The 14,359-nt window shown below is 35.7% G+C and overlaps 1 protein-coding gene across 2 annotated transcripts; it reads right to left on the bottom strand.

The window, feature by feature from the left end:
* Positions 1-489: 489 nt before the first annotated feature.
* vps45 (vacuolar protein sorting 45 homolog) lies at positions 490-12,550 on the bottom strand. 2 transcript variants are annotated; one of them, XM_015041038.1, is made up of 16 exons: positions 12,288-12,550; positions 11,704-11,838; positions 11,015-11,075; positions 10,782-10,861; positions 9,959-10,027; positions 8,886-8,927; positions 8,386-8,523; positions 7,143-7,253; positions 6,145-6,279; positions 5,602-5,715; positions 4,925-5,092; positions 4,003-4,161; positions 3,793-3,900; positions 3,535-3,656; positions 3,251-3,382; positions 490-2,759 (listed from the first exon to the last, which is right to left on the bottom strand). In XM_015041038.1, the coding sequence occupies exons 1-16, from the start codon at positions 12,378-12,380 to the stop codon at positions 2,678-2,680; spliced, it is 1,749 nt and encodes a 582-aa protein (XP_014896524.1). In that variant the 5' UTR covers positions 12,381-12,550; the 3' UTR covers positions 490-2,677. The 2 variants fall into 2 exon arrangements, with proteins under 2 accessions (XP_014896524.1, XP_014896525.1); XM_015041039.1 differs by lacking the exon at positions 8,886-8,927.
* Positions 12,551-14,359: the final 1,809 nt, after the last annotated feature.

Raw genomic sequence — 14,359 nt, 5'->3', positions numbered from 1 at the left:
CCATTTAATTCAGTTGCTTAATTTTCACTCAGTCCCTTCACCTTTGACCTCCTTTCAGTCATTTCCCGGTGGATTCTTGAACTTTAGTACTTCTTATCTAGACTCCAGTGTTCACCTTTTGTACATTGCATGGTAAATATGTGAATAGATCAATATTTTTGTTTTTGAATCTTTTGGAGTGGTTTTCTATACTATTCAAAGTAAACTTACGTTGCTTATTAACAGGAAGATCAGTCCACACAAACATTATTTTAGAAAAACAAAATCCTTTACAGCAGAGAAGACAAATAAACTTGTTTTGCATAATACCTCAATCACATAGATTTGTACTAATGATTAATAGTAATAAATATTTAAAATGTGGTGAAAGCAACAAAGAGTTTTCTGTTGCAATATACCTGATCCAACTTTAAAACCAAATTAAGAGTTAAACAAATACAAAAATACATTTCAATTCATTTCTGGTACAGATTCAGATTCCAAACACAGTTTCAACTCTGTTTTTTATTTTTAATCCTTTCAAATTCACATTCAGTCAGAAACATGTAAAGGAAAACACTGGAAAGTTTAAGGATGTAACAAGAGAATCACTGCATGACAGAAGCAAAAAAAATTTCCTTTAAACCAAACAGATGAAAAACTGCACTTTAAATCAAGGACAGAAAGCTCCAAGAACCCTAATTATATAACCACTGCTTTGAAAATATTTATAAGACTATATCAGTGGATTATATCCTAATTAAATTTGAAGATCATCTCAGTTTTCTGGTCTGTCACAGTACACAATGTCAAGTCCTGGCAGCTAAGACACAAATTGCAGAGCGTGTGCTTGAGTTACTTCAGTGACAAAAGCCTCTGCTCTGGGAAAAAAAGAGGTTAGAGAAAACATTTTTATTTTAATCTTGGTGCTAAAAAAAATAATTCAGATGTAGGTAGAATGTTGACACGATTACTTTTGATATGCTAGCTAGCATTAGCACAGCGGCGCAGGTAGCAGAGTTTGAAAACCCGCAAGCATTTCATCAGAGGTTGCAGCACTGTTTAGATACTAATAAAATATTATCAGTCGTAGATCAAAGAAGATAGAAATATAAACATGTTTATGAATAAGCTTGGGTTAGCAGCATGGAAGCAAAGCTATCCGCTACACGAAGCTACAAACAATAGGAGTTTAAAACTATAGCTAGCTATTGCCTCATGTGTTCTAGGAATCTTAATATGTTTACAAAAATTCATAGCTGCATAGTTTTGACTCTGTTACAGAACAAACAAAGAAAAATGTATTGTATTTATATTTCACGTGAAAATGAAACTGAATCTTCACACGTTATGAAAGCAGAACTAGTTTCTACAGGAAGCAAGTGTCATTTTCACAGCTGAAATTTATAAGCAGTTTTTCCTTAGGCTATTAAGATCCTTAAAGAAATATGTCTAGCAAAAGTTCTGCTGTTAAAGAAGACGACAGAAATAAATAGCATATTTTAAATGGAATCTTAATGATCTATTACGTTTTACAAATAAGCTAGCATTAGCACTGCAACACCGCTAGCTAACTGCAAAGCTCTCAGAAGCCATTTCCTCAGACATAGTAGGATTGTTGTTATCCTAATAAAAATATTATAACTAGCAGAACTACTACAAAAGACACATAATAATAATAATAATAATAATACATGTTGTTAATATGTAATGTAGTGCTAGCACTGAGCTATCTGCTACAGGAAGCTAACAAAGTAGCACTTATGAACTGAGCGACTGTTTGGTATATTGGAAATTTTTTTAGATATTTGTAGATTTGTAGCTTTCATCACGCAACAACATGTTGCAAATTAAAAAATAAACATAAAACTGAATTTTCAAAAGGTGTTACAGCAGTCAAGCTAGTGCCTACAAGAAATAAGAAAAATAAAATTTTTAAAGTTTTCACAGTTGGAAATTGCTGAGATGCTCATAAAATGGTCCTAGAAATAAAGAGTCAAAACAAATAAATCTGAAACTGATTTTTTACATGCTGTTGCTGCTACAAGCTCAGTGTTAGAATTGCAGCACAGCTAACAGCAACATGAAGTCACAAAAGTAGCAGTTGGAGGCTCATGAAAATTTGCCTTTCCTGTAGCAACACTTTAGAAAGACAATCGGTGTGTTCAGTAGTTAGCCTTTGTTTTCCTGAGAATGTTGCTGTACAAGGGATTAACAAACGCAAATATAAAAGTTATTGTTTTGTGTTTATTAGTTTTCTAACAGTATCACAAACCTTTAAAGGTTATGGTTTTTAAAGCTTAGACTGCAGCAAGAATTAAGAGGACTCTTTGCATCCTTTTCTTTTCCCATGTCATATATTTTAAATTAAATGTATTAAAGTCAATATTATTATTCATGACTTTATTCACTTTCAATGAGCTGAATCAAGACTCTGACAATGAGATGGATTTTCAGCCATGACCTGAGTGTACTGTTACAGACCTGAAAACAAAATTGTTCCCAAATCCTTCATCTTTCCTGATTGAGTAGCTCTTAATTTGCCAGTAATGGGTGTTTGTTTAACACAAACCTGTTGGTATTTAAAAAAGACATCCAGGTAATTCACAGATCTCTGGAAGCTCCTCTAAATACAGACATAAACAAGCGGAGGGAGAGATGAAGTTTATTATACAAGAGTCAGAAGCAGTGTTAGTGTTCATCGCCTGGTGGAGTGGCGTCCAGTTCCCTGTGCTCTGTCGCCGCTGTGACCCGTCGCCAGCATCACCTCTTCAAGGAAACTGGAGAAAAAAACAAGCAAAAGAAGCTGAAATTAAACTGAATATATGTGAATGTGTAATTTATGTGTCCACTGCATCTCAAAATAGAAATAAAAATCTGTTTATATGTAAATGCTGCTAGATATGTCAAAATTGGTTGATTTATTTGCTGGACCTGAGATGATCAAAGAATGGTTAAATATAAGTAATAATAGTAAAATGATCAAAGCTAAGATTCAGATTCAGACATTTTTAGGACTGAAAATATTTGGCATTTCTTCTGGCTAAAACAACTGAAACAAAATGTCCTCCAAAAGTGCCCTTGTCCAATAAACTATATATCCAGGATGGCAAAATCAAAAGATTGTCTGTTTATGCTTCTTTATAACTACACTTAGACATGGAGTTCCACAAGGATGAGTCCTTGGGTCCTCTTTTGTTTTATTTTTTACATACAGTGAAGTGAATCTAACTAATGAAAAGATAAAAATCAGAGTATGAGCATCTGATACCTCTTAGTGTTGTGGATGGCGCTTCCTCCCAGCACAATCCGAACCCCAGGAGTGTTACGATTCAGGTTGTAAACAGTCAAAGCTTCTTCATACGTCGCTCCACCGATCAGGAACACCATAATGTCCTGAGGCCTGAAACATGTTTTCAAAACGTGACTTTCTGGAGAAAAATATCTGTATTTTATGAAGGTCTATTTTCATTCCCCTGCTCTAAACTCTTAATATTTCAGATGTGAATTTCTATCTGTGAGAGTCATTTCTGTAAGGATTTCCAGGTGTGTTACCTGTCTCTCAGGCTGCTGGCTCCCAGGTACGGGAACTGACTGTCTTTGAGTCGACCTTTAATCAGCTGATCCAGAGTGTCGTGCAGCAGAGGCTGATGCTGTGTATACACGTTCTCTACGCCCTGAGAAATACATTAAAACACACAATAAAATGCTGTGTTTTCTCTGAACCCTGCAGTAAGCTACATGCTTCTTCAGGCTCATCTGATGAAGTAAGTAATATGTAAATAAATACTGAGATCAGATGTGTTTTTTTACCTTTAGTCCTTTGAAGAACTGTTTAGTGATGGAGACAGCATCCGTTGGTGTGATGAGGTCACTTCCTCTGATTCTCTTCCCACCGTACTCCACAACCGACTGAACCATCTGCAGCAGGAATGCACATCGTAAAGCTTCAATCTGCCATCCACAGGCCAAAATTAGTAAATACATGCTTGCGTGAAAATAAAACCAAGAGGCTGTGATTACCCTGCGGTAGCGTTCAGACACTCCCTTCCTGCTCAGCTCCTCCATCAGCGACGGGAGGATGCTGCTGCTGTGGCGCTCATACCTCAAAGCGTAGAGCATGACGAGACGGACGGCGTCCAGCTCCGAAACCCGAGGATTCTGCAGCAGCCGCCGAACGTTCTGACAGAAAAGATGTCTTAAAGGTGACCTACGCTTCTATGGACTACACAAAACATGTCCGTTACATCTTCTGCACACAATCATTCTTAGATAATAAGACTTTAAACTGATAAGTTATATTTCGAGCTCCCTTTGGAATGAGCTGTTTTAGAAAAGCATTAGTAAATCCTCCTGCACAACCAACAAGAATACATAAAGTGTTTTCTGAATGGCAAAACAACAACAAAACATTTGTCTTTTCCAGCAGTCTTTGTACAGCAAATACAGAGGTAAAACCAGCTGACCCAACATTCTGGAACTCTGTTTGGGTTGCTAGGTAACAGGTTGGGCTCAGCTGAGGTTGCTAGGTAACGGCGCAGTGCCCATGGAATGTGACAATTTCATTAAAGTTCAATACAAAAATACTTTATTCATCTCAAAGGGAAACTAAATAGGGTTAGGTATCATAACAAAAACAGCAAAGTGTAAAAAGAATTGGCAAAAATCAGTACAGCTACACCGAATCCAAAACAAGGAGGAACGGTTGTCCAAAAGCAGCAAAAAAATCTCAATAAAGTACAGAGCTACTCCAACCAGGCTTATTTCCAGACACCAAAAAACATTAAGTTATCGTCAAAAAAATCTTTAAAAAACTTTAAACAGCTTGGGTTGTTTTCAGAAACAGTTGAGATCAAAATGTTCCAAATGTGAATTGTGCATTTAACCTTCTGCTCTTCTTTAGGTTTCTGATTAGAGACTGAGGTGAGATGATGAAGAGCGTTACCTGCTGAGCGTTCGAGTGGTCGTTCTGACAGGCCAGCTCCTGCTCCACCTCTGACACCTCCATCAGCTGCCGCTCAGACACCAGCCGGGAAAGCTCCCCCACCACCGTCACGTGCTTCGACACGGTTCCCGACATCTTCTTGAACTGAGGGTAGTTGTCCACAAATGCCTGGAGGGATGAAAAAAATCAAAAATCTTTGGCATCAATAAAGTATTTTTGAATTTACAGGAGCCTGGTTTCGGTTGCTAGGTAACGGGTTGGGCTCTGCTGGGGTTGCTAGGTAACGGCGCAGTGAGTGCTGATTTGTGGCGTTACATTCGAAATGTTTTTGAAACAGCTCAATTTCCAGACACCAAAAAACATTAATTTGTTGCCAAAAACCGGTTGGGAGTTTTTTGAAAATTTGCTAGATAAAAGTCAGACATTTTGAGATTAATTTCAAAAATTTTCTAGAAAAAAAAAATACTGAGAAATTTCTGAGTTGGAAAAATTGAAAATGTTCAACTTTTGAAACTCAGAAATATATATTTTTTTGGTGGAAATGTAATCTTTTTTTTGTTTGTTTTCCATCTACATTATCCCCAATAAAAAAAGGCAAACATTGGATTAAATTTTTTTATTTTAGTTATTTCAACTCAATAAATCAACCCAATAAATTCAGCTCAATAAATCCCAACCTTCATGTCAGAAATGGACTCCAGCTTCTGTTGCCCTTTAGGTTTCTTTTTCTGGAAATCTTCCATCAGGTTCTTTATGTTGGTGCCGATTTCCCCGAAATTCAGGTACAAGTTCTGTAAACAGAAATATGGAACAGAACACAAAGTTATTTGAATATTTTACATGATGATTAATAATAAAGATCTCTACTAGAAGTGTTAGTTATACCATTAAAACCCGACAGAGACTCAGGAGAAATATCTTCCCAACTCAGAGAATGTAAAGGGAAGTGACAATATTATTACTTTACTCTTATTTTTTTTTTCTTAGCCTGGCCCTAATACTCCATCGTATAAGAGAAACCTAAATGACAATAGAGACGTAGAAGTTGCCTTTAAACAACCAAAGCAACACGATAAACAACAGACACTGTGAGAGTTTTAGTCGCACTGTGTTACTTTTGTTTTGTAAACCAGATTTAAATTTAATCAGCTTGTAGGTGTGAGAACTCAGAATTAGCTGAGCGTAAACAGGAAGCCGTCATGTTTTTGTTCAGGACTCACGTTGGCGTAAAACTCGTCGTTCTCGGCGGACAGCACCACTTCCCGCAGGTCTTTGCTGATCCCCGGGACTCTGGACAGGTCGATCCGGTTGTTGTTCAGACCCAGCAGCTCGTGGACCATCGCCTGGTACGTCCACTGTGAGACACCGACCGCGTCTCGTCAGCAGGGCGAACATTTCACACAAAAACAAACATCCCAGCAGCACAGTTCATCCCCACTGTTCATATCTTCACAAAGTAACAAGGCGATTCAACACATTTATGCCTACAAGAGTTAATAAAATCATGTAAATTTTAAAAAGGACCTTAAAAAATTCAATAATAAATCATAAAATAATATTGAATTGGTGGAATTTACACTTTAAGTGAAGATTGTTGGATTGTTTTTAATTTATCTTTGCCACAGTTGAAATTTTGTGTTTTAATTTTGTTGTGTGTTTCAAGGTATCACATTTTGTCCTTTTTTAATGTTTCTAAAATGTTAAAATTGTGGAGGCGGTGGATTTGAATTTCATGTTTTGATTTTGTTTCTCTTTTGTAACATGTGTAAAAGTATAATTTTATTATAATGTTTGTGGTGTGGATGCCAGGAAGAAGAAACTCTACTATGACAGAAACTACAGAGGATCCTTAATTGAATAAATAAATAATTACAAGTTCAAAATAAACCCAAATGTACATTTAAAAAATACTTAACTGCTATCTTGATTACTTTCCAAACCAAAAATACCCCATAATGAAGAAAAACTTTCCAAAATGATGTCAGAATCATACCAAAAAAAAAATCAGCTTTTAGAGACATTTTTATTTAGATTTAATAATTAAGGATTAAACTTGTTAAATGGGTTTCATTTAATTTCAAAGATGGGATTCAGAAAGTATAAGTAAAAATCGTCTAAAATTAAAAACCCCTGTTTCTTGAGACAAGTAAAAAAACAACTTAAATATAATTAAATAAAAGCTAATTATTATTAGAAACATATGTGTGTGACTGGTCACCTGGTTAAGCAGCGGTGTGATGGCGTCGTCGCTGCGGTCGAGGATCAGCAGCAGAGGAGGAACTTCAGTCTTCCTGAAGTCAAACAGCTCATATTCCTTCGTGATGATTTGCTGAAAGCAGACAAACAAAATTTGATGATCCAAAATACGTTAAAGCTCACAGTTTCAATAAAAAAGAGAAAGAGCAGAGTGTATTTTCTATGTTTTTCCAATTCCATGAGAAATCAAAAAAATGGGCTTATTTAAATATTGCTTAATATTGCTTAAAAAGTACAAGGTATACTGGCAGATTACTTCACTTATTTCAGAATCAAGGGGCACTAAAGCCGTCACCTAGCAACCACAGCCAACCCAGCCCGTCACCTAGCAACCACAGTCAATCCAGCCCCTCACCTAACAACCACAGTCAATCCAGCCCGTCACCTAGCAACCACAGTCAACCCAGCCCGTCACCTAGCAACCAGTTCTAGTTCCACTGGCAACTATTTGACTTTTAACTAAACATTTTTCTCATGTTATAAGTTAAATAATATGCCAGTATCAATATTAAGGAGCTATTGACTTAAAACCAGCTCCTATATTTTACTGAAAAGTTACTTGTAAGTTACTTTTGTTGTGTTTCAAGTACACTAAGGTATTTGCACTAGAAACTGGACGAAAAATATTTGGTAGGATTTTGTGTTTATGCAGTGTGTCATATTTTCTTGCTTGTGTATTTGTTAATAACCTGTACTGGATGATATATAGTAAAAAAAAAACTAAAATATTCCTTTGTTTTATTTTTCACTGATTGTGTGTGAAACTTTTGGTTCTCTGTTGTCAATATGAAATTAAAATTAAAAAGTAAAGTGCATATTTTTTAGCCAAATCAACATAAAAGCTCTTTATTTGGTTGTAAACTAGTTCTTTTAGATGAATGAAAAGGAAATAAATCTGGAAACTAAAACATATTTATACCAGATTTTCTATTTTCTGTACGTTTCTAAACTTAAGTATATATGAAAAAAATCTAATTCCATACTTTCAATGGGCAATTTGTTCAAATGTGGTTGTTTTAAAATGTGCTAAATAAATTCAACACATTAGAGTGTTTTTTTTTTCTTTTCTTTTTTTGACAGAAAATGCTAATTTTGTTTATCATATATAAATGATTTATAATCAATGAAAAGGGAAAACAATCCAAGGGGCTGAATACTTCTTGGAACAGGAGGAAAACAAGTTAAAATGTAACTTTTAAATGAACCTTGACGCTCTCTGCGAGGCGTTTGGCCATGTCAGAGGACAGCTGGTAGCGGATCATTGGGCATTTCTTCAGAGCGAGCAGGACGGAGGTCAAACCCTGCGTGCAGCGCGACAACATGGAGGGTTCCCAGGTCCGACCCTGAAACACAAACAGGTTCTCAGAGAGACGCCGTGTGAACCAACCGGACTGTAGCGACACCAACCAACAGCCCATCGATCAGAACCGATCCATTTCACCCAGTTTGTTAAACAAATCAAATGTTAGAACCATTTTCACTGTCAAGAAGAATCAACCACCACCAGCAGGTACTATCATGACCTTTCTCCTGAGGTTCATAAAAATCAGATGAAGGTTTGCTTCAAACTGCTGCTACAAGCAGGGAGCTAGCAAAGAGCTAGCTACTAGCTGCTAGCTCTCTGCTGCTAACAAAGAGCTAGCAGCAGCAGTTTGTTCGTTTTCATCAAAACATTCTTAAGTCAGAATCAGCAGCTCTCACCTACCGGGAAATGGTTTCGGCCAGATAAAACCTGATCGGTGCGTCTCTGGTCGAGAAACAAAGATGGCGAACGTAAACATGACAAACATGCCAAAGCAACTCAAATAAATGGATGGACCCACTTTCCAACAATTTAATAAGGTATAAAACTTCCAGGGAAGATTATTCTGTTCTGAAGAGCATTGGGATAAAATAAATGCCACATTTTGAAGATTTTTCTTACAACCATTTATTCCTTCAGTATATTAGAAATACATTAAAAGATGCAAATATTTCAATTCCTATTTTAAATAAAAATAATAAAGATTTCACTGTCTGAAATGTAGTAACAGCATTCCTATAGTGAACATTTGGTCATTTGTAGCGAAGGATCCATCTGCAGCTAAAAAAATACTTTATTTTTACAGAATTAAAACCAGGTGAAGCTAAAACTGCCTCCCGAGGAGACCTAGGTAGAACATATTTACAGAAAAAGGTTTTTATTTTCTTAAAAAAACCTTTTTACAGTTTTTGCTAATGCTCTGAATATGTTGTTCTTTTAATAAATAGCCTTTCTTGAGTCTGAATACCTCAATTAATGATTAACTGATGACTAAATTAGCTGACGATTATTTCAAATACCGATTAATTACAATTAATCCGTCCTAAAAAATTCTCCAAAGTATCTATACTCTCAGAAATCCATCTTTGTTCATCTTAACTGGCTCACATCAACCCACAAAGACCAAAATTTTAATTACTAAATGATCCAGCTTTAGTGTCAGACACCAACATCGACACAAACTGTGATCCAACAGGAGTTCTGACAGCTGTCCATCTGAACCAGAACTAACATTTCAGATAAAATAAAAGCGTCTTTCCTGTTTGATCACTTGAACTAAACGGTTCACGGATTTCAATCCCAACAAAAAATAAAAACAGTATTTGCAATATTTGCTCACGCTTGCAAAACAAAAAACAGATCAATAAATTGACTGAAATTGTTTATGTTTTACCTAATAATTTACAAATTGTATCTCCTTGTTTTGCTTTTACTTGTGTTTTTACATAAAATATAAGAGCTTCCATCTTTCTTACCCGGGAAACTCCCTGCAGGTTGAGAGAAAACACGTGAGGATTCACAGCGATAAAATCTCCATAAAACTCCTGCAGAAAAACACAAACACACACTCAGTAATTTGGTTTTTATTGCTCATAAACAGCAATTTCAGGTCTTTACTTTATTCTGTTTTGCACACAGAAATAAAATAACCAAATTTTCCACATGAGAACATGTTAAAAAAAAATTTAGTTTGCACCAAGAAAAAAAAACATAAATGGAAGAGAGCTGCTGTGAAACAGATGGTGAGATTAGATATGATAAGAAAAGACAATCCTTTTCTTATACACCGTCTCAGGAAAACCACTCAGGAGTTCATGTCAAATAGTGCAAAAATAAAAATATGTAATCTGATCAAGAAGTAGGAAACTTAAGCTGCCATGGCAGAAAACGGGACAAAAGAGAAACAAATGAAATACAACAAAATAAAAAACAATACCGTGTAAAAATATAAATACGTCAATATATTTATATAAAAAATACAGATGCGTGTATATAAATACACACACACACACACACACACACACACACACACAAATATATAGATATTATGAGATTATGAAAAAAAGAAACCAAACACTAAATTGTCTCAATTTTTGAAGACAGCTACAGTCCAGAATTAATCTAGAAACTGTTTATTTCTGAAAAACGATTTCATTTTTAAATATTTTTAGCAAACTACAAACTCGACAGACCATTTATAAAATCTCATATAGTCTGTAGCTGCAGCATCTTTTATGTCTGTGGGTAAGATGTAAGTTTATAAACATTAGAGTAAAGCTAAAATGTTTCAGCTCTCACCTGGACTTCAGCCACCACTTCCTGTTCATCTGCCTCGGCCAGAGCTTTGATTTCACTCTTACTGATCACATTACTGAAGTCTGAAACAGACACAGCCACAAACCTTAAAGGAACAGCAGCTTTGATTTACAGGAAACTAGTAAAACAAGCTAGTAAAACAAGCATCTTTGTCACATCACATTAGGCGATTCACTCAGCCTAAAGCGTCTCAGTAAAACCATCGGCTGACGTACAGATGAAGTAAACGCTGTACTTTGGTCTTCTTAGCTCCTGGATTAGATGCTGCACGTTCTCCTGCAGCAAAAACAAAAACTAATGTTAGTCTCCCTTTTTTCATTTAATGTTAGAGCATGCAGCTGTTATTTTCTACATTTTTGTTGAAACTGTCACTTTGTCTTTACAGTATGACATGAGACAGATGAGCTCCTCTCCCGGTGTTCCCAGTTCTAACTAGAAACAACCATTCAGCGCCAGAAGGCGGGTCTTAGTGCTGTCAACCATGCCTGTGTGCGCGCCACAGATCATCTGTCTCATATTGCGCTGTCACAATAACAAATTTTACTGGATGATAAATTGTCTCAGTGATAAATGATAATATTGTTGTTTTGAGATCATTTTCAAATAATATAATGCAAAAATGAATTCTCAAGATCAATGAACTTTAATTCCTAATGAACATTTAACACTGTAACTGGAAGACACTTTAAATATAAAAAAAAATAAAAACAACAAATAAAATTAATTATGAAGTCTCTGTAAACAAAATTATCCTTCGAAAAAAGGGATAGAGGTGACGAAAACACCAGATTGAAGAATTTTATCATCCAGTTTTTGGTAGAAAGAGAAAACATATTATTTATAAAAGTTAGATACTGCAGCTTTAAAGAGCGTTTGCTCAGACTGGTGGAAACGGTTTGCGTACCTTGGTTGGACGAAGGAAGCAGATGGCCTTCAGGTGCTTCATGCTGTCTCTGCTCTGAGAGTCGATCCGTTCGAACAGGTAAACCTCCTTCTGCAGGATTTCAGACTGGGTGTAAACCACACTCACTATGCTGGTCTGGAAACACAAACATGTTTTACTCTGATGCAGCCAGAATAAACAAGGTGGACAAACAAGGGCTAATCAGATTACTGAATTAATCAGTTAATTTTATCATCAATTAATTGTTAATACGGGTATACAGACTCAAATAAAGGCAATTTGCTGAAAAAATAGAAACATATTTAGAGAAGATATTAGGCCAAAACTGTGCAATGCATTAATACATTTAAGATAAAAATCATCTTTGTCGTCTGTAAATATGTTTGACCCAAAACTCCTCAAGTGGCATTTTGTTCAAATTCTGTATAAAAAGATCAAGAGGACAACCACACAGAACCAGAACCGATTCTATATAGTTAGTTGCTTCACTGCAACACCACGACTCTAGAGTTACACAGTAATACTGCAGGTCCACACAGTACCAACAGCCAGCATCATCACCACATCAGCCAGCAGGCTCTCACCGTCTCCTTGTCCATGAGCAGAACCTTCATCCCGGGCCCGCTGTTCTCGATCATTTTGGAGATGTACTGCTTCACCGCGAGCGTCACGTTCATGATGGCGACGCTGAGACACAACTGCGACAAAAACAAACAAATAAAGTCTAAACCAGCGGTAAAATGCCAGCAGCGCCCGTGCTAGAAGCTCTGTATGTCTGGTTTTTGTTGTTGTGAAGATCTATCAGCTGAGCTCTTGAGACAGCACCGATGCGATCTTCTTCCGGGTCTCTGACGTCATTACGTACCACGTATATCTCATTGTTGACAGATGCAGCGGTGATGGAAAACGCGGACGAAAGTTATTGAATGAAAGTGAGGCAAGACTTTCTTTAGGAAAACTTGTGATAAAAACTCAATTGAGTATAAAAAGCTTATTTTAAATTATTATTTATTGATCATTTATTTTTTTAATCATTATTTATCTCAATTTTATTTTACATATATTTATTTAGTCAATCAGAATTTGACTTGCTAGTTTTACACCAGAAATGTTAAAACTTATATATTCCAGAAAAAGTTTTTCTCTCATCAGTCCACAGAGTATTTTTCTAGGGGACCAGATCAAGATGTTTTTTGGTCTTGGTGTTGGAGCTCTCTCATGGTTGCCATTTTTACCCAGTTTCTTCCTCAAACTTGAATCCCAAACACTTATTTAAGTGATTTTTATGTTCTGGAGTCTTTCAAGACCTCCTAGATGAGTCTGTGATTGATCCACTAATGGAGTAACTTTGGTAGGCCACTCCTGGAAAAGCTTATCACTGTTTTATGCCTTTTTTTCATTTTTGATAATGACTTTCACTTGGTTTGCTAGAGGCTCAAAGCATCAGAAATGTCTTTGTAGTCCTGGAAGCTTACATGTTGTTTCCATGTTATATGAAACATCCAACATTGTACATAAAGACCATAGTTAGGCTTATCATTTTAAATGGTTTCCCATAAATAAAAAGTCTCTCTGCTTTTAACAAGTGTGTAATGATCTAACAGTGGATTCTTTGTCTATAAGTGCCAATCAAACAAGACTGCAAATGTTTTGTGTCAAAGAAACTAGAAGTGTTGGAAGTGATTGTAAGAGAACATTTGAATGTGAATGTTTCCATTTAATTTGACCAATGTAAATGTTTTAATGTATTAGCTCATTTTGCTAGCAGTCCCTGGGGACTGGGGTTGTCATTTTAATATACTGCTTGTGAGTTCAGCTGCTTTCGTGTCTACTTAAACTTAAATTGTTATTTACACAAAAAAGAACATAGAATTTGTAGGTCATAATCATTGAACATAGCACCTGTTTAAAAAAAATATTTTGATTAAACCCATAAACATTAGTACTTAATTTAGGTAATTATTGCTTAAACAGCTCAGTTGTATTCTGAAATTTACAAATAACCACTGCTATATTGGGTTACAAGGACTATGGAAGAAAACTGCACTTAATGCAATAAAGAAATCTCTGGATATAGTATTTATTACAAAAGTTAGTGCATGCTAATTCCTGATAGCATGCGTGTCATGCAGGAAGCTTTCTTTTTATAAAAACATAAATACTTTAACTTTTGTCTATTTATAAGGAAAACTATTTAACTGCGTTCTGAGCATTCCAAAAAAATTTAATATAGTCTGAAAATAACAGGATCTTTTGGTTTATCGGTTAGTCCGTTGCAAGAACCAGATGCATGCTATTCAGTTAGCATGCATAGCATACTTGAAGCTGTCGCCAAATACAACCGTAAATTGTTGATCTGCAAATGTTTCATTATTGTTTAATCAATTTTCTTCTTTCTGAATAAATACATATAACACAGTAAGGAAATCACTTAATGTAATACCGTAATTTCTACAATTTTATGAGAAAGTGCATGCTAATGCTTGTTAGCATGCATAGTATACATTAAACCTTCATACACAGCATTGAAAAAAAGAACCGAGTAAGAGTTTATTGAATTTTTAATAGTTTTATATCGATGAGAACATAGTGAGGAGAAAAACGGAACTTTTCAAACAAATTTTCAGTCGTTCAAGATTATTGGGGTTTTTGTATT

The sequence above is a fragment of the Poecilia latipinna genome, unplaced genomic scaffold (genome assembly GCF_001443285.1).
Source record: "Poecilia latipinna isolate Pla-1442-1.1 unplaced genomic scaffold, P_latipinna-1.0 Scaffold536, whole genome shotgun sequence".
NCBI lineage: Eukaryota > Metazoa > Chordata > Actinopteri > Cyprinodontiformes > Poeciliidae > Poecilia > Poecilia latipinna.
This window is presented reverse-complemented; position numbering and strand designations above follow the sequence as displayed.